The following is a 20179-nucleotide window of genomic DNA, read 5'->3' as shown; positions in this document are numbered from 1 at the left end:
TGGCGCTAGTGTAAATGGAACATTTGTTATTTGGTCTTTTTTATAGACATTATATCCTATTCGCTAATCATATCTTACTCGGTCTGGAGCCACTCCTTACGAACTCCGACACATCCTTTTTAAATCAAATGTCATCAAGGTCGTCCTTCTCGGCAGTCGAGTTGTTGGCCTTCCTTCCTCGGCTATCCAAAGTGTCCATGCTGATGTTATCGCTGTCCTGGCGCGCAGGCATGCCAACAGCCTGTCGTGCGGTATCGGAGTTGGCAATAAAGTCTCGGAGCTGCTGCTTGGCAATCTCGACACCCTGTGTCATGGCAGCATTGCTCATCGAGAGCATGGGACCGAGCAGATTAAGTTTGTATGCCACATATGTACCTCCAAGAATAACTAGAATAAGGACGCAGAGGAAAGGATTTCGCAGAACTAGAAGAGGTCATTAGTACAAGCAAAATAACAGCCATATGCAATTCAAACTTACCAGTCAAGATCTCATTCCAGCCGAGAGCAAGTAGCAGGCCGTAGAAGTACCACGGAACCTGAGAAACTCCACCAATGGCTCCACGCTTGGCCTCGACGTACACTCCATCCGCGGTCTTCTTGAATCGTACAACAAGATCCTGGCGCTTGCCCTCGCTGAGCACAGTCATCTCCTCTTCGAGACTCTTGCCATCTTCCTCATCGATACCACCAATAGGTACCAAATCTTCCTCATCACCAGCCTGAACACCGCTGGGCTGAGGTCCAACAAATCCTGGCAGGTCAGGAGGCCCATATGTCTCTGAAAGTCGGAACCTCGAAAGAAGAGGAACCAGGGTGAGGGTTGACTCTCTCGCCTTGGTGTAGATACCCTCGATATCGTCGCTAGGTCGCCATATTCTTGGCACACCAGCCTCGTCATATCGGAACTTGTCTTCGAAGTTCTCTCGGAGCTTCAGCAAAATATTGCCCTCCATAACCTCTTCCTCAATCTTCTCGCGAAGGGCGTTCCAGCTCTTTCGGCGCAGTCGCCATGTACCAATGTCGACCTCTTCGCTGGTGGCATCGAAACTCTTGGCACGCTCAGCAAATCGAACCTCAGCCTCCTTAACGATGCCTGTGAAGACTTTCCAAACTCTGTCCCAGAGATCCTTTTCGGTTTCGGGCTTCTCGCCAGTCTCGGGGGCACCAGCACCGCCTCGTCCGCTGCCAAGCTTGTTGAACTCAAGGCCAACAGCATCGTTAAGTCGAGAACGGACCCAACGCTCAACACGAGTCGCCAGTCGTCGCATCTCCTCCTTTCGCAACTTAGCACTCTCCTCGTCGAGTTCCTTCTCAAAGAGCCTGGACTGCGACTCGAAATTAGTCCACGCAACGCCCTCAATCAGCAGGCTCTGCGCCTCAACGCCAAAGATATCCAGTGTCTTTCGCTTCTCATTGGCAACAATCTCAGCGAATTCGTACTGGCCACCAGCCTTTTGACCAGCCTTAACCTTGTTGGCAACAGCCTCGCCAAAGGCAGCAACACCAGCCTTATGAGCAGCAGCCAGCTGGCTTTGGTAAAGAGCCTTGAGACGAGTATCGATCTTGCCCTCAAGCTCGTGTCGCTTGCGGGCGTAGACGCCCTTGTGGTATCGGCTAGCTTGAACCTCGAAAGCCTTAATGCACTTCAGGCGAGCGTCATTTCCGGCCAGACCAAGGTCAGGGAGGACAGTTGGAATTCCAAGCTTGGAAGCTTCGCTCTGCTTCTCCTCAAGGGGTGCAATGACCACATCGAAGTCGATCTGAACCTCTCGGGAGATCTCGTCACAACGGAACTGGGCAAGGAGCTCCTGCTGAGTAGGCAGATCCAGGTCCTTGTTGTTCACGATCTGATCCCAGATACCCTCAGCATATACGGAGAAACCATCGGCAGGAATGCGTCGGTGGTACTCAGAGAGGAAGAGACCGCCCTCGAGCTCTTGGTCACCGTGCAGACCAGGTTTGCCGTGTCTGTGGCCAGCTGTGAATCGAGCTCCGAGCTTCTGGACCTCCTCGGTGAACTTATCAGCCTGGAGAATCTTGTGGGGCAGAGCAGCGAAGCCGAAGTCGAAGTAGTCTTCGATGCGTGAACCCTCCAATCCCTGAGGCTTAGAGATAGACGACCAAATCTTGGTCAAGTCCTGAATCAAGGTTGTTCGAAGGTTACCGAGGGGAGTGGTGCCGAGGTGATCGCGGATAACGAAGAAGAGTAGAGATCGAGGAGTTGATCTGGACAGTGTTAGTTAGTAATCGCGCATATATGGGCTATCATGAGTGGTTTGGCTTACTGCTTGTCCTTAAGGAAGAGCTGCAGGTTGACCTCAAAAACGGTCTTGAGAAGACCCATGTTGGCACCCTGGTACAAACCAACCTGGTGCTCCCAGATGTTGACGATCAGGACCTCACTGGTAGCCAGCGCAAAAAGGGCACTTTTGCGCTCAAAGTCCTGGTCCTCACCACGCTCTCGGCCGTCTGTACCCTCAACATCCATGACGAGGATGTTCTCCGACATTGGGGTGCCTGCGCTTGTCTCCTTCTTGTTCTTGGACATCCAGATACCCTTGGTGGTTTGGCGACGCTCGGTTTCCGACATGACGGAGAAGTCGGTGCCAAAGAGGTTGTTGAGCAGGGTGGACTTTCCGGTGGACTGGGAGCCAAAGACGGAGATGAGGTGGTAGTTGAAACCCGAGTCGGCAACATTGGTTACTTGGAGATACTCGTTGATGTGGGTGCTGCATTGTGTGTTAGAGAGGCGTCATGATGGACAAAATGGCGGAGAGAGGAATTGTTCTCTCAACATACTTGAACTCCTTATCCTCGTCGATAACCTGGACGCCATGCTCATAGCTTCCAGCCCCCGGCGCTTCGCCGACGGCAGAGAAATGGCCGTTCATGGTATGCGATTGTTATATATATCGAGAGGTGAGATGATGTAGGTGTAGGTATGGTTACTCGAGCTCTGGGAGGTGCATCCGTGGAAAAGTACGGGTGGCAACCCTCGATAACTGTGTATGCTATGTTATTGTGACAGTGTTATTGAGAAATAGATGGAAGAACCACGACCTGGTTTTGTTTGTATATAAGAAAGAAACAAAAACAGGATCGAGAGTTGTTGGGGCGAATAAAGAGCAGTCGGACGACCAAAAGTTGTGACCACCTGGACAAGACAAGAAAGAGACCTGATGGGCCAGATCCTTGTGACGAGATCCAGTCCAATTGAGGTACGTACTTTTGGTTAGGACATTTGTTAGTAGAGGTTCCACTCTTTAACCAAACCAGCCTCCTTTATCACCTATCAACTCCTTTTGTATGCAGGTAAAGTCAGGCCCAAGTCAGGGCATTTGTTTAATTAACTGGAGTCTTTCAAGATCCATCCCTGCCACATGTTCTGCATTCAACGGCTAGCTGACTTGTTGTGTTTAAAAAAGGCGGTCACACCTAACAAACGGCAAGCAGCTGCCCTTGTACGTCACATGCCATCTGTTGTTCTCTCTGGTCACTGTGACGGTCTTCTTTTGAAAACATGTGCTTATGCTTACGTACGTGCTCAATAAACGAAGGTAAATAGTAAGGAACATTTACCCAGTAGCGATTCTAGCGGCATCGGACCTTTGTCATAGCGGATAAGCTGATGAAGCTTGAATCATATCACTCTCAGCCAATCAGAAGCCTTCCGCTTGAAGGATGGATGTATGTAACACCCCGCCGAGGGGCATCGAGGGGAAGGAGCTTGATAATGATATGAGCTTTCGATGATACAAGTTCAACGACAACAATACAGCTCACTTTTTCTTTTTCAACTTTCACATAATTCTGATACTAAGAAACAACCGCCAATATGCTGATCAAGGAGTCTCACGTTGATGTTCCTGTCGGTGCCAATGGCACTATGCGTAATTCTCACTCTCATCTCATCAACTCATGATACAAGACTTATATGTGGCCAGGTATCTTTGTCTTTCATCCTACTATTCCTGGATACCCCAATGCGTAAGCTTTGTACAGTCGCCCTGGTCTCTTACATACTGATCATTCATCCAGACGATTCCCTGGAGTGAGTCTCTTCAGTGAGATCTACCAAGGTAAGTCTTGAATTCACAACTCCAGAAAAGGTCCATCTTCAACACAAAACTCCAACTTACACCTCTAGTCACCGGACCTGTGGCTCGCTTCGCCCGTCAAATCGCTGGACAGGGCTATATCGTTGCTGCCCCGTCATCATACCACGACTTCACAGGTCCTGAGGCGCTCAAGTATGACGCCGAGGACACTGACCGCGGCAACAAGTACAAGATCGAAAAGGTAAAGTCAACTTACACCATTCTACTCAAATATCCCTCCTGCTAACTTGAATCAGACTCTTGAGTCTTACGATGCCGACTCTTATGCCACCGTAGACTATCTCCTCTCACTTCCCACTTGCACAGGACGCATTGGTTCTACAGGCATGTGCCTCGGTGGTCACCTTGCCGTCCGCGCTGCTGTAAGTCCTTTTCCTTCATGATACCTGCCTCAACACTCACGCTGACTCTGTACCCCAGCTTGATCCTCGCATCTCTGCTTGCGTCGGTTACTTCGCTACCGATATCCACTCCCGCACTCTGGGTCCTTACGATGCCCCAAACACTTCTTCCACTGCTCCTCCTAACAGCAACCACACATTGGATCTGTTCCATAAGTTCAAGGGCGAAGTTGCCATGATTTTCGGAGTCAAGGATACACACGTCCCTGACGCTGGCCGGGACCTCATTCGTGCCAAGCTCCGCGAAGCTGGTGTTGTCACGAGTTTCTACGAGTTTGCCTGGGCTCAACACGCCTTTATTCGTGACGAACTCAGCAAGGGTCGCTACGATCCTGCGATTACCAAGGTCTGCTTTGAGGTCCTGCTTGAACTCTTTGGTCGTGTTTTGAAGACCGATTTGGGAGCCAAGGATGGCGATGTGCCACCACCTGAGCATGTATGTTAAGTCAGAAGTCATTGACTATCAAAGAATAAAAGACTATCTTGAAAGTATATGTAAAAGGTGTAATAATAATCTATTTTCTTTACTTCGTGAAAAAATGAAACCTGCTGTCTTGCAAGTTATGGCTGACCTCATAAACCGGTACACCTGCCCAATCTTTTTATGCGAATAAACCAATCTGAGTGGTAAAAAACGAGATGACTGCCCTAGTCTCTCAAGTACACCGAAAGCCAACATAGAAAATTCCAATCCAAACCCATATGGCCTCTTCACTATTACTACTAACAATACATAATGCTCAGCCGTTACAATTCGTCCGTCTCACTTCCAGGTCCACTAGCGCTGGGGAGCGGGAGGTGGTCCTTGAGGAGGTGGTCCGGATGGTCCTTGACCAGGTCTTGACAGAGGGTTGTTGGTGTTGTATTGGCTGTTGTTGTTGTTGTTGCTGCTGCCAGCATAGGGTTGGTAGCCTGTAGAGCCCCGCTGGGAAGCTGAAGGAGCGAGGTTGGAGTGATAGGGTGTCGAGCCCATGCCAGTCTCAGCCTCCTCGTCGAAGGCACCATACTGAGGACTGCGAGCGCTGCGAGGGCTTGCTTGGGTCAGTTGGATACTAGTGCGAGGAGCTGTCTCAAGCGAAAGTGAAGGAATAGCTTCACCAGCCTTGCGGCGGCCGCGAGTGCTCTCACGCTTGAGATCCGTGCGCAGGTTTTCAATATCTCTGTTACGGTGCATCTCATCGTCGTGAGAGCCCAGCGTGTGGTTGTCGCTGTTATCCCAGACACCAAGGCCAGCGGCAGGAGGACGCGAGTTAAAGCCTTCAGCAGCCGCGGCCTCAGCTTCAGCGGTGTTCTCCTGCTTTGAGGTTGGTACCATACGAGCTTCGTCAGTGGCCTTGGCGGCCTCATCACGGCTGTTCTTGGCAAACTCATCGGTGACAGTGACAGAGTATGAAGGGTTGGTAGGTCCACCGAGAGGCTCACCGCCACCACCAGGCGCAATAAGAGGAACCTTCTTCAGAGCCAGGGCCAGAGCACACATGAACTTAGAGCGACGGCTGGCACGGACAGAGTCGTTGTGCCAGTTGGACTTGTGAGCGATGGTAACATAGAGCAGCAGCTTATCGAGGTTACCGACACCGCCGACGCTAATGCTAAGATCGGGCTGGAAGTCACGGGCGTTCTCGGGCAGACGGACGAACTTCTCCATCTCAAGGCGGAGCAGCTCAATATCTTCGAAAGATGTGTCGAATGAAACGTTGACTTCGATAGTCTCGTGCATGGACTTACTACGAGAGATATTCTCGATCCACATGTTGTTGAGTTGAATGTTGGGAATCTGGACGGTCTGCATAGTGTCAAGGCGGTGGAAGACCGAGTACAAGAGGGAGATCTTGTTGACGACCATCTTGGTGCTGGTGATGTCGACGCGGTCACCGACATCGTAAGGGTGCTTGACGAACAGGAAGATACAAGAACCGAGGAACTCCTGGGCAGTAACCGCGAAGATGAAAGAGAGTGAAAGAAGGGTCGTTCCGGCAGTGGTGAGAGTCGCGATGAAGCTGCTCTGGAAGAAGGCGAGGAAAACAAAGATGACAATCAACAGGACAACGACGAGGAGAATCTTATCGAAAGCTTGAAGAGCTTGACCGATGTCCTTCATACCCTCGGCGATGGCCTTTCGCTCGACACCAATCTCGACCGTCTTTCTAACCATCTCGTCGAGACTGATATCACCGTTGTCATCACCATCAATCATGAAGAATGCCTCCTCAGCCTCTTCCTTGTAAGCAGGTCCGAGAACCTCGTGGAAATCCTCCTGAGTGAGTGATTCGTGACCCTCAACGACGTAGGACATCCAAATACGACGACCCATGGCCTCTGATGACTTGGCCTTCTCAAGAGCTTCAATAACGATGGAGTGAGCCGAGTTGGGGTTGAAGACTTGCTTTCCAGCGATCTCCGAGGCGAGGTTACCGAAAACGGAGGCGACCTTGTCTCCAACCTTTCCGACCTCTCCAATGAGTTTCATGGGAGTAGCAGAGCCATTTCGCTTGTGACCCTTCTTACCGCGGAGCAGCACCTCAATGCTATCGTTGATGACGGCATCCTCATCGGCAAATTCTTGACAGTGAAGAGGGAAGAGAGTTCGGGAAGCATCGAAAAGAAGTCCAAGAAGATGAACCTCTCGCTTGGACTCCCTGATACGGTTGGCGAAGGAGCGCTGATGGTATGAAATACCAATGAGTTGCACAATTGCCTTTTCACCAAGGAAGACGGCGGATGAAACAAAGAGAGCGCCCAAGACACGACCCATGGTGCGTACCCAAGGAACATAAGTCTTGCTTCCATCCTCATTCTGCCATAGGTTCTTGAAGGTGACATAAGAAGCCAGGGCCCAGAAGAAGAAGGAAAAGGGAAGGATAAGGTTTTGAAGAACAGTTGCGTACTTGCGAGTGCCCTTGCTGACGACTCCAGTAAAGAACATGAAGATGGAGGGCAAAAACCAAGCAACAACCTTGGCAGCCCAGCACGACAACCACATAATAAGAACCCAAAGGAAGATCTTGAAGAGAGGAGGACCGTCATCACCAGCTCGGTCGCCATCGCTGGCGAATTTACCAATAGGAAGGGCGTCCTTCTTGCCAATGGCAGCCAAGACAATTAGGGGAATGGCCAGGAGAAGACCGACGGGAACGACGTATACGAGGTATCGAGTGACGACAGAGAAGCCAATAATCTTGTTGTACAGTTTGCCCATTGCGTTCAATGAAGCATCGCCATCGGTACCGGTGCGGGTGAGACCCTCGCCCATTCTTCGTCGACGACCGCGGTGTCCTGGGCCGCTGTTGAGATTCTCCTTCTCGGTAGGGGAGCTATCATCGGGACTCGAAGGTTGGCCCATATCGGCTCTTCTGCGGCCGCTGCTGCGGACAGAGACATTGCTCCTGACCGTAGTGAGCTGAATGCCTTCCATTTCGTGTTCGTTTGAGTTGTTGCTGTTGCTTCCACCAAGAGGAACAAAGCCTGAATGAGAGTGGCGCGAGTTGCGAGGTGATAATGAGACGTGGTGATTAACCATTCTCGTACGCAATTATATATCGAACTCCTACCGGGGAGCCGAATACTTTAAGAGTGCTGGGGAAGGTTGACTAGCTGAGTAGCCCGAGTCGAGTAAAGGCTGATGATGAAACCGATAGTGGTTTTAGGATATGAAAATCGGGGAATGCTAGACAGGGAGTGAGACGGCGGTAGGATATCAAATCCTTAGGCGCGGTTGATCTTCTCTTGTCGAGTCTAGTGAGGTACAGTAGGGGGGAAATAGAAAAGGGGATAATTATCTATCTGCTGGAGACTGGCTCGAGCTAGATGATGCCGAGAGGCGGGCTGGGGCAATTGGTGAATGCCGATGATGTATGTAGTGGATTCAAGGAAATAAATGCAGACAAGACGCTACAACAATCCAATCAGTAGGTACCCGTTCTGGATATTCTCGCTAGGGCGTTTCTCTAGGATGAAGAACGAGGGTAACTGTATGATCTGCCGTCTTCTCCAGCGAAGAACGAACAAGAACAAAACAGGTTGGCGAGTGGTTGGTGCTACCTAGGACAGACAAGAGCTGATGGGAGGAAGCGAGAGAGAGAGACAAGAGCAAGACTAGGGAAACAAACAAAAGATGGGAATGGGAAGCGATCTAAAAAGACAGGATTAGAGAGCGAGAGGGGATGCCGGGGTGGTTATAGGGAAACTGGAACGAGCGTCTGGTGGAGAATGAAGAAGGAAAAGAGAGAGATGTGAAGGAGGAAGATAGTTAGAGCAGAACTAGAGACCAGAGGTTGAAGTCAATCAGTCGTCCATCGACGAACGAGATTTCGGGGATCATGGATTGGGTGGAGGTTCCCTGCTCCTTCCCTGTCAGTTCTTGGCCGGTGCTCAAGCTCGTGTGAGTGTGAGATATGGACATAACACTGTGTTTAACACTGCGCTACAGTGCTAGGTCTGTTCTATTTGAGGTTTGTCCGCCTTGCCATCCAAGCACATCCTAGAAATACCAAGCCGGGACTCACAAACCGACAGTCCCGTAAAGGTCTGGCTCGCGAAAGGGGCGCCCGTGGGTTCATGTTTCTTTAAAAAGTTTACCTAGTCTCCATCTTCAGTGCTTCCACCAGACCACAGTCCCAGCGGGCCGTAAAGGTCAAAGTCCCTGAAAAGAAGGAGGCGATTATTATCCACCGACGGAGAGGTGAGAGCCACTTGCTCAGGTTTTTCTCCCCTCTCTCTTTCTGTTTCCAGCAAAGTAGCCAAGATCAATTGATTTCTATTGGGTCCTTCCAGGGCCTCTCTCCCCTACGGCGCTGGAGCACAGAGGAGAAGAGCCCTACCAGCTGAAAAAGGATCCGCGGCAGGGTCCCCAGACACACTCCTTGAAGTTTTTTTTTTCGTTCGCTCTCTTTATTTTCTTTTTTTCTTTCATCTGCTGTGCTGCAATGCCGACCTTTCAGGGGCATCCGGCCCCTCCCAATCGAGCGTCGTCCTCCAATGGCAGAACAGCAAAACAGCGTTTTTCAACGCCGGGCCAGGGGGAGGCGCCGCCCCCGGCAGCCACAGACAGCCATTGACAGGTTGTAACTGCCCCCTTTGTTTCACGTCTCCCAATCGGGCTCGAGGACTACGCGGCCACTACGAAGAAAAATTATTAGACCCGACCTCATGGTGACTGCAGGTTCAGGTTCCCTTGGCTAAATACAGTGCCGCTTATTCTATAATCTAACTTGACAGCCTTTTAAATACTGAAGGATCAGACAAGACATGGATCATCTAACGATGGGCTTATACGAACCGAACCAAACATGACCGTGACAACGGGCAGGCAATTAAATGCATGACATTTTCCCTATGGCATATTTAAGTTTACTGGTCTTTACTCATGGTCCGGGTATCAAGAAACAGCCCATCATCTTACACCGCAATGCCCACGGACAAGAACATCTTTTTCTCTATGAGCACACGACATGCCATGGAACAGAGACAAGCAGATACGAGAGATCAGTCAAATCATCGGCTAGACAAGATAATAATAACCATATCTTCTCCATATTTCGTTCCACCTTTTCCTTACCCACCGTGAAAAGCTTCGTCCTTTCCTACTAAACTAGACTAGAATAGACAAGCCCAGCGTCCAGCTCTTCTCCCATCATGGAAAAGATGGACACTTGAGATCTCGAGTGGTCCATCTCCCGATCCCGCATCGGGAGCTGACGTTTGGACTTTGGACTGTAGAACACTGTATAAGGTACTGTCTCAAAGTCTCACAGCGTTCGTTGGTGTTGAACTTTTAGGACAAGTAAGCTGTTGAGCAGCAGCGACATCATAAAGACATCTTATTCGATGTTCTATATTCGTTCAACTTGCACATGTAACGGCGGCTCAACAACTCCTACACTAATGATTAACCTTTTCGACCCTTCAACGGCCGAACTTCCCCTTTGTGTTGTTGAAAGAGCCCGGCTAACCCAACACGTCTTGGGACATCGTTTGACGCGCAATTCCCGCGATCAAAACAAAAAAAGACAAGACGAAACAAACCAGCCACTTCCCTATTTTCCTTCTCGCAAGTTCTAGCGTATGTGGTTACGCCGCTAACAGAACAGGAAGGGAAAAAAACACGAATTTGTGTTGATGGTTGTCAATACCTGTGTAAATCTGATCGAATAGCATTGACAACAATGCTAAGGGAAAACATTATCCATGACGCTCGCCATGGGTCTTTAATGCTTCGACCTCCTATTGGCATTGATGATGTGTTTTCTCGCTGCTAAAATCTTGGAAGTTTGTTTACCAAGAGAATGATTTCTTGCTCAATGGGCCCATCTATGTTGCCACTGGCTGAGAAATAATAGCGAACCATGGCCACGATACAGCAATGATTCAGCTGCTACAGAAGCCCCTGCAGACACGAATCGACCGGCGTGGATACGCACCGTTCCAGTTAGACTCTGCCAGCGTGTCGTGTCAGAGTTATGAATAAGGGTTGGCGATGAGAAGAAAAAAAATCAACGCTCACTAGTTTGACATCCGCATTGACCTCAGGGTCAATTCCAGTAAAAACGAATGTCTAGACTTTGTTAATATTTGCTTCTTTTTATGGTTTCATAACGGTTTGCTACTAATTGTCGTTCGTGATGAGAAAGTTCCTCCTGCATATGTGCAGATGAATATGAAACGCTTCTCACTGCTGCACTCTCCTTTTCTGCTCGCAATGTGACACTTGATTGGGGTTCATGGACGAATACTGTACTGTATCCTGTTATACTGTACTGTCAGGGTCCCTGCGCCAAGGTTGTCTTGCTGTAATGCAACCCTTTGACCAGAGCTTGACTTTATGTGTGACCGGAACTGGGACTGAACCTGGACCTGGACAATGACTGGAGAGGACCGACAGTTTGGGTCACAAGATCTCGCTTCAAGTAACGACATTTGATACTCGTAACTACAACTTCAACTTCAACACAACCGCGAAGGAAGTAACAGTGAATATTCACATTCACATTCACATCCAACATCAAATTCACAACGGCTGTCATCCATTCCAGACTCCTCTTCTAACCGCTGAACCCTTAATGTCTCACTAATCCTCCCACAGTATCCATACCACCAACCTCTTCCAGGAAACATCTCCACGTCGTAATGTCGATCTCATCATTCACCTAGAATCCACGCTCGTCGATCATCTCAAAGCTTCGAGCAAGAAAATGCAACGTGATCTGATCGATCACCCATCCCCCGGAAAAGCTTGGCCGTGCTGTGCTGGTCAATGTACTGTAATCCAGCTCCGTACAGTACTGCAACAACGCCCCCAGCTCGTATCGTATTGCAATTGTGTCATTCAATATCGGGTATCGAACATAGATCGCGGTTACGTGAAGCGAGATGCTCATGTGTCGTCACCTGTAACACTTGTGTTGCAATAGTAGGCGCGCGGCATAAACACCATGACGTTGAATGTGCCAAATCTCCCAATATTGTGCTAGTGATTAGACGCCTAAACTCTGCCTCGGCAACTTTGTCAACTCTTCCTAATCCAGAATGTCAACCGCGTTTCGGGCCATCCTCGCTGGCCTCTTTCTTCCATCCCAAATGCTGATCGCTGAACAGCAAAGTGGATATTGTCGATCACCAGTCTTGTTTTGATTTGTTTCTTTCGCGGGGCCCATTCCCAGTCCCATTTCAGTTGATGACGGAATTTCGGGGTCTTGGTCTTGCCAGAGCCAAGACGGTCCGTCTCAATAGTCCAGCTCAGCTCGCTTCTCGGATTCCACAGACCACATTCGGAGCCGCTTCACGACGTCACCGGACAGTTACTAAAGAGCTCGGCGCATTTCCACTTCACCTTGGCCCTGTTGGATTTTGATGAGTAACTCATTAACGACCCAGAAGATAATTGAAGGTGGCAGGCAAAGAACCTCTTGGGCCACTATCATAATGACTTGTTCATCTCCCTGACGTCACATCATTAAAGATGCCCAATTCATTGACTAGCGTTAGGGGAACTGGGGGCTTCATCTCCGTTCAAATAAAAGACATTGATCCAATATCATTTCGCTTGCTACTTTCTCGTGCAGGGTATCATAAAGTGCAGTGCAGTACAGTACAACCAACAGCAGTACTAACCAGACAGTTGTTCCAAACCATGTTGTCCCATCTCAAAAGCAAATCCATAATCAAACGCCAGAGTCGTTATATCACCCGCTCCACATCCAGCCTCATCATCTTGTCGTCTGAACTCCTGACGTAAGTCCAATGTTGTCTTTCAGCTCGACTTTTGCTTTGTCGTTCTCATATCCAAAATCGCTGCCGTGGCTGTCTTCCGGCTCTCCAACAGTATCGAACTGGTATAAGGGATCCAACCTGGCCTCTCGCTGGAATAAGATCCATCTCCTGACCCACCAGGGAAGGACTTGAGTAACTTGGTATCTCACAAAGACTCGTGTTGGCACTGCAAAGATGTAATCAAGCTCCTCCAGCGTACGCTGCTTTGTCTCAGGTAAGAACAAGAAAATCATGAACAAAGCAACAATGTTGAAGCCCGCATACATCCCGAAAGCTCCAATGGCATGCAGCCTGGCCAAAATCAAAGGGAAAGTGATGGACAGCACAGCAGCCCAGAACAGACATGTTGCTACAGCCCATGACATGCCCACTTCACGATGTGACAAGGGAAACACTTCTGCTGAATATGTGAAAGGCACAGGTCCCTCTCCAGGTGAGTAAAAGGCCGCAAAGAGGTATACAAAGAGGGCCACCAGTGCCATATGGAGTCCGCCCGTGCCCGGAATCAAGGTACAAAGACCTGCTGCAAGCAATGTCCATGCCATCTGGGGGAATGTGAAGAGCAACAAAGATCGTCGACCAAAGGTATCTATCGTCCAGATTGCAGGCCAGGCAAAGACGAAATTTACCAGTCCAAAGCCCATCGACGCCAACAGAGCCTGGTTATCACTGGCTCCTGCGTCTCGGAAGACACTTGTGGAATAGAAGGCAATGATGTTAATTCCACACATCTGTTGGGCAATCATCACAACAAATGAAGCCAACGTGGCGCGACGCACACGGGGTATCGTAAAGAGTTCGATGAATCGTTTCGCATAGTTTCCTTGGCCGATAAACTCGAGCTCAACTTCAAGTTGCGCATGAATATAGTATAAATCGCGGGCGGCTTGTATCGGATGGTTTCGTAATCGTAGTAGGGACTTCATCGCATCGCCGTAACGGTTTTTCTTCATGTACCAACGCGGGGATTCTGGGCAAAGGTAAATTAGGAGCATCAAAGGCACGGCTGGTATAAAGGCCGAACCCAATTGGTATCTCCATGCATTGTGGCCGATTTTCGTAACGGCGACGTTTGCACAGGTTCCGAGGAAGATACCAAAGGCCGTCCACATCTGCCAACTCATGACAAAGGCACCTCTGATCGGGGCAGGTGAGTTTTCGGCAGCAAAGATGGGAACTATCGAGCTTTGTTAGTTTCTACACCCACAGCATGCTCTGGGGGGTATATAAACAAAGGGGAACGTACCTGTCGAGGCTTTGGTACCCATTCCAATACCAAGGAGTATACGACATGCAAAAAGCTGCCTCCAATTATCACAGAAAGCACTTCCAAGGACAGGCCAAAGACAAAAGTTTGCCGAGAAAAATATAGTGCCGCGACGTCCAAAACGTGAGTTCAGGGGATCCGAAAGCCAACAACCAAAGAGAGCTGTTCCGATATATGGAGCTGAGTTAACGAGACCGACGAGTAATTTGTCATGTATACTGTCACTGCCGATGCCAAAAGCATAAGGAAACTCGAGATTGGCGCCGTTTGAACCTGTCTGATCCCAACCTTGTACGGCAGCACCGATAGAGCATGTTGCAACGGTCAAGTACAGAACAAATGGGACTCGCCACTTATGAAGAATCTCGTCTCTCAGTGCTTGAATCTCTTCGTCGTTAAGCTTTTCGTCTCCTTCGATATCCTCATAGCCGGTAGGGTCCTGTGCGACAAGAGCACCCTTACGAATGAGAGGGCGATAATGGTCAAGGTCTTTTTTACGGCAGAAGTCATCTACATCAGCTAAGAGTCTTGCTCGAGGAAGTCCCCAAAGAGGGTTCTTGATTCTTTATTGATGTTAGTATTGAAGGATGACAAGAAAGTGGTTTTAGTGGACATACTTGGCTTCAACATTTGCATGCAGGTTAACGTAAGCTTCTGAGGGACGCCGTGCATGTTCGATCATGGAACTGGAAGGATATTCATTGGTAGTTCTTGATAGACTGAGTTGGAGAATTGATCAGCGTTGGGATCGACAATACATCAGCATGGGTAGAGTCCATACCGTTCTACATCGTCTTCGCCGCGATTCGGCGCCATATTGGGTAGTGGACGGACCAGTTAGCAGTGACGCGATGGTGATTGACTTGAATATGAGATTGAACAGGCGGATAGAAGGGCCGTTGCCCAAGGGTGAGAAAGTCGAACCAGCAGAGAACAAATGGTTGTTCTTGTATAGCGCTTGATTTGCTGGTGAATGAAATTGGCGTCAGCTAGATTGATTGTCGCGACCGTTGAGATGAGATTAAGTTGATGAAATGACGATAATTCCTAACGGGTGTCGTCGGGCGATCGCCTCTCGAATGTGGGGTTGGAATGAGGATGAGGCACAGTCAAAGCGAACCGAGAGCTGTCTGGTGGTCGCAGGAAAACAGGATCGGGTGGTGAGAACCCTTAATCAACCGGGATCAATTGCTGAGGTGGTTTTCTGATGATTGAACAGAGGAGCAGGTCGAAAAGTTGGAGGAGGCGAAGTCGAAGAGTAGAGTTGAGTCGAAGGATCCAGACCTTTGGTGTTCGGTTAACTTATGCGACGAACTCAAAGGTTGCCCGTCTTTTGTGTCGTCGGAATTAGGAAAGAGTCAAAACTGAGGGGGCGACACTCGAAACTAATCGGTGGCGGCGAATTATTCTGGAGCGCATCGGATATCGAGTCTGATACAGATCTCAATCGATTAATGATAAAGACACAAAGAAGAAGTCGAGTTACAATAATAATGGAACTGGGAAAGAGGATGTGGAATGCGGCTGCGCTTTATTCGGGGCTTTGGGGCGCTTGAAGATGGGGAAGGAAGGACCAGGGTCTAGTCTAGAGTTGGGTTCGTCAAGTGGCAGGGGGGTCAACAAGAAGGAAGGAACTTTCAAGTCTTGGCCAACGAGTAACAAAGAAGATGATTGATGCTCTTTACTAAAAATCTAGGTATACTGTTATCATGATACTCATTGAACTCAGGTAACAACACATGCCTTTTGATGTTCTCTGCTGTTCTCCTCGTTGTAATCCACTACCCCAGGTTTGACCCAGGATCGATCCATCGTGCATCTCCGCAATAAGATACCAACCCAGTTCAGTTCAGGTCAGTTCAACCCTAGACTCAAAGTACAGTCCAGTTGCTATGATTGTACTAGACGAGACTCTAATCTGGAGACAGCGAAACAACAGGATACATGAATCGTCTGATCAATATCACGAAAAGCACATGGAATACTCCTTCATCTTCAAACAAGGGTCCCTTGTCTCGCTTCGGTTGTCAACTGTCAGATGAGAAACAACCATCCATCTTGAACATCTGCGCCGTTCCTCTGCAACCCAACCTGTTCCTTTACCAACACAACTTGAATATCATGACCCGTTTCGAAAGACAAGTCAGTGTTGGTGGTATGATGCTTTACTTCAACCAACACAGCATCGTACAATTCCATGTCGGTCTCGTGATCAAGCAAGACCCTAGAAACTTCTCTGTGACGACAACTGGTGCAATACGTAGCATTGACTTGAACGGTTATTGATCTGCGTACCAAATTGCCGAGCCGATTCTTTTCTGCATCTGGAATCCTTCATATGCAAGAGACAAGGAAGACCAAACCATGATGCTTAATTCCGCAGGTTATTAAGTTTTTGGTTTCTTGGATACAGCATGGATCTACATTGCATCCTCCTACTCTCCGAACGGATTCCGAAATGCAACTCTCGAGGGATACCCGTGATACTGATCCAACAGCCATTTAACATTGGCATTCATCCTCTTCTTTATAACGTCTCCGACACAGAAACGTCTTTCCCTGTTGGAGATTAAGCTTTACCCCCAGACTTTGATACGGCAATGGCTGCTTTCTCGGGCTGCTTGGCGTGGCTTCAGCTCAAGGCAGCAGAATTTCCAGCTTCGTGAGTGGACGTTGCAGGGTAACCTCATCTCCACCAAAAACGCCCAACACCACGGTTGTATCTCACGATCAAGACCCCTTGCCTTGTTTTGCAGTTGCTCCAGGTTATCCGTCTCATCGGTTGAGTTCATCTGTGACATTCCCCGGATTCCACATGTTTTTCGTTAAGATCCTTCCACTCGTATGTCTGTCCAATGACGAGATGGCAGTATCAATCACTTGCACCCCCATGACTAGGCTGACAAATATCATGAGAGAAATGTTCAGTAGACAATAAAGACAGTAGAAACAATTTTACGTTCTTAAATGCAGATCTTAACATTAACCTCACGAGCTATCAGCCCTATTACACAAAGTTCCTACATACATCCCACTCTCGCCGAACCATCAGTCACCTCAATGACGAAGTAGACTTTCTAAACCATCGCGAGTCATAACGAGACTATAGGTTGCTTACACCTACTTCTCGGAGTCGCCGTTGATAGCTTCTACGTGCCGCATCTCAATTAGGATGGTGATAATACTCTATCTGATCTGTCATCCTCCGAGCGATCCGAAAATTACATAACCACTAGAAAAGATACTGTATTTGACCTAGCGACCGATGGCTTACATATACTGGTTCTACAAGGAGACAAATCACCCATTATATGTTAAGTTCACCGCTACTTAAGACGAATAGATAGCCAAGAGATAGCCATGAATCTGCTGTAAGAACTCAGTTTCCAATATGCAGTCATCCAAAAAGACACATACAACCAATCTCATAACACTAAAAAGCCAAGAGAGATAACGCCATATAATACTAATTACTACCTAAAGAAATCGCACCAACGCGCTCAATAATGCTTCCATAAAAACAAAGCAGGGCAAACCGAAGAAAGGGTATCATCTCCTGGGCGGTAGCTTCAAAGGATCCGTCACCTTGGTTTTCAGATCCGTAAACTTCTTATCCTTCTTGTTCATCGTCATCAGCAGATTCTCATATTTCGTCTTCCACTCATTCGCCGAGAGTCTCGCCTCTGATTCTCCAGACGTGGAATCTGGGCACGCATCTCTTTCTTCGATCAGTTCTGCTGGCACTGACAGCTCCATATGATACGTGCCCCTGAAAGGCCCGAAGCCGTATGTCCATGCACAGCCATACCTCATTATGCCGTCCGCAACTCCCAGGCGCTTGATCCTGCTCGGCTCGGTCACGAGGTATCCGCCTCCTGCAACGGCTGCGAGGTTGATCAGGAAGGCTTGCGGCGATTCGGCGTTGTTGTACATGTCTTCGAGAGTGCAGTTGGTGATTGCCAGGGCTTCGTTCGTCGTACAGGGAGTACTTGGGTTGTCTTCTGCATCTAGAAAGTTCGCTGCAAGACAGCTGCGAATCATGTATGCGAGAACTTCATCAACATTTGTTCGATCCTCAATTCTTTCAAAATAGAACCGGGGGACGTCTTTGGGATACGACATAGTGCCTTCGTTTTGGGTTTGTTTCTCACTCGCCGCCGTAGCTTCCTGCGCAACTAATGAGAAATGTGACGGCGGAATACCGCTATGTGCTGGATGCGGAAGAGCTTGAGGTTCGCTGGGTTCTCCGTTGATGACGACGACTGGTGGAGGAGTTGCGAGTCTTACACTGCCAGAAGGTCGCTCGGGAACTGTCAAAGATATACTTGGCCGCGTAGGCCGTGGTAAAACAGGAGGCGGATGCGGCTGTGATGTAATCGACGGGATCGAGATGGAATCATCAGAAGGTCCACCATCTGTTTTAGGGGCCGTTGAAACTGGGGGAGTGTAGATGGGGGCGACAGGTTCGGACTCGGCTTGATCTGTAGTAGTAGCAACGGACGTAAGTCCAGCTGTAAACGGTGGTAATGATGTATCCACAGGAGTCCGGTGCATCGGCGGTCGTCCTCTAGGTTTAACGCCGCCGTTGGCAACTCCAGGTCTCCAGGCCGAGGAGACATTCTTGGGACCTCTACGCTGAGCAGTGAGTTTCGGCTTAGACGGAGTCACAGCGGACTGTGGTTCGAGGGCATCATCCCAGAAGGAGTTTCGTGAAGTTGGTGTAATGGCAGACTGCGGCCATCGGAACAGCGGAGTTTGCTGGACGTCACTTGGTGTCCAGGGTGCACCAGTTAATCTCGATGGATCTGCTGACATGGGACCGCTTACGCCGTCAACAGCTGACGATGGGGCAAGGTGAGATCTCTGGGTCTGAGCCTGAGACGGTGCGGGAGATAGAGAAGTGGCTGTGTCATCGTCTACTGGACGTTTTCGACCTCTCTTTGGTCGGATATGGGGGAACAGAGCCCTCAGGGCCATGTCATCCTCAAGAGCCACGCCATCCCGTATGGGCTGGCTGGTAGGGTTACTGTCGGTAGGGATCTTTGTCCAGTAATCATTGGGTATATCCATAAGATACTCGAAAAAGGCCTTGACGTGCATGGAATTCATCCATTTCTAGCTCAGCCCTATTAGTGGGTATGCTTTAGGGGTGACCAAACACATCATATCACATACCTTTAACCTAACTCCATACTGTGCCACCTTCTGGTTGCTCTCCTCCTTATCGGGAGGCTCAACTCCAAGCTTTGTCGTCAGCTCGGTCCAGGTGCGTATCTCATTGTTGTAGAACTTGCGGACCAGCTCATAGATGGCAAATGTGTTGAAGGCCTTGCCTCCGCTGCGAGGAGGGTTACAAAAGGCCTCGCGTAGACTGTCTGTAGGTGTAGAAAGGGGGACTGCTGGGTTGCAGAAGAGGATGAAGTCAACATAAGCGTTCTCGATCGATTGCTCCGAGACACAACGATCCGGAAGTCCCGGGCGTGCGACCACGAAGCTTTGGTCCGAAGACGGAGGCGGAGGCGGAGGCGCAGCGGATCCCGATCCGGCCCCCGATACTGATACGCCGGACCGCGGTGGAGGCTGAGCCGGAGAAGGCCGAGAATTGACAATGGCAGGCGACGACATTACGAGTTCATCTCTCAATTAGGACTGAATCGAGGAGAGAAAGAACGTAGTCTTTTTACATAGTCGAATTGTTCGTTTCGTCTCATGTGAGAATTGGGGGTAAACAGAAACAGAAACGAAAACCAAACAAAAGATGAGACATGAATAGAATAGCCGATAGTTCCAGCAGAAGCAACGACGAAATAAGGATGACTCAGGGTAACATCTAATCAATAATACTGAAGCTTGATTGATGCAAAATAGTTGAACGTCTCTTCACGATGGACGCGACTATGAGAGGAGGTAAGGCGCGTTGAGTTGCAAATTAGGTCACCAAGCGATGGAGCAAAAGGGGGCTAAATTTAGCAATTGGTCCAGGATGAGAAAGAGGAGGGAGGAGTCGCAGTCTCAGTCTCAGTCTCTGCTTATTATTTTGGCACTTGCACTGTAGATCAACTATACTAGGTATCGTATGACGGCCGTGCACATAATAAATAATCACTGTCATAATTCAAGCTTCT

The 20179-nt window shown here is 49.1% G+C and overlaps 5 protein-coding genes across 5 annotated transcripts; 1 reads left to right on the top strand and 4 right to left on the bottom strand.

Annotated features, from left to right (window-relative positions):
• Window positions 1-124: 124 nt before the first annotated feature.
• Window positions 125-2891, bottom strand: FIESC28_08830 (uncharacterized protein; the record flags this gene model as incomplete). The annotated part of the gene is made up of 4 exons (XM_031162967.1): window positions 125-423; window positions 479-2226; window positions 2286-2729; window positions 2800-2891. The coding sequence occupies 4 exons, from the start codon at window positions 2889-2891 to the stop codon at window positions 125-127; spliced, it is 2583 nt and encodes an 860-aa protein (XP_031012949.1).
• Window positions 2892-3835: 944 nt separating this feature from the next.
• On the top strand, window positions 3836-4964 carry FIESC28_08829 (uncharacterized protein; the record flags this gene model as incomplete). Its single annotated transcript, XM_031162966.1, has 6 exons — window positions 3836-3890; window positions 3945-3987; window positions 4039-4079; window positions 4148-4299; window positions 4355-4480; window positions 4539-4964. The coding sequence occupies 6 exons, from the start codon at window positions 3836-3838 to the stop codon at window positions 4962-4964; spliced, it is 843 nt and encodes a 280-aa protein (XP_031012948.1).
• Window positions 4965-5297: 333 nt separating this feature from the next.
• On the bottom strand, window positions 5298-7934 carry FIESC28_08828 (uncharacterized protein; the record flags this gene model as incomplete). Its single annotated transcript, XM_031162965.1, has 1 exon — window positions 5298-7934. The coding sequence occupies one exon, from the start codon at window positions 7932-7934 to the stop codon at window positions 5298-5300; it is 2637 nt and encodes an 878-aa protein (XP_031012947.1).
• A 4789-nt stretch (window positions 7935-12723) lies between these two features.
• FIESC28_08827 (uncharacterized protein) lies at window positions 12724-14870 on the bottom strand (the record flags this gene model as incomplete). Its single annotated transcript, XM_031162964.1, has 4 exons — window positions 12724-13964; window positions 14034-14617; window positions 14672-14740; window positions 14836-14870. The coding sequence occupies 4 exons, from the start codon at window positions 14868-14870 to the stop codon at window positions 12724-12726; spliced, it is 1929 nt and encodes a 642-aa protein (XP_031012946.1).
• Window positions 14871-17603: 2733 nt separating this feature from the next.
• Window positions 17604-19679, bottom strand: FIESC28_08826 (uncharacterized protein; the record flags this gene model as incomplete). The annotated part of the gene is made up of 2 exons (XM_031162963.1): window positions 17604-19169; window positions 19230-19679. 2 exons carry the CDS (start codon window positions 19677-19679, stop codon window positions 17604-17606), a joined length of 2016 nt encoding a protein of 671 aa, XP_031012945.1.
• Window positions 19680-20179: the final 500 nt, after the last annotated feature.

This window comes from Fusarium coffeatum (assembly GCF_003316985.1).
Source record: "Fusarium coffeatum strain FIESC_28 chromosome Unknown BRIP53273_contig_215, whole genome shotgun sequence".
Lineage (NCBI taxonomy): Eukaryota > Fungi > Ascomycota > Sordariomycetes > Hypocreales > Nectriaceae > Fusarium > Fusarium coffeatum.
Note: the sequence above shows the minus strand (reverse complement) of the source record. Positions and strands in the feature narration are given on the sequence as shown.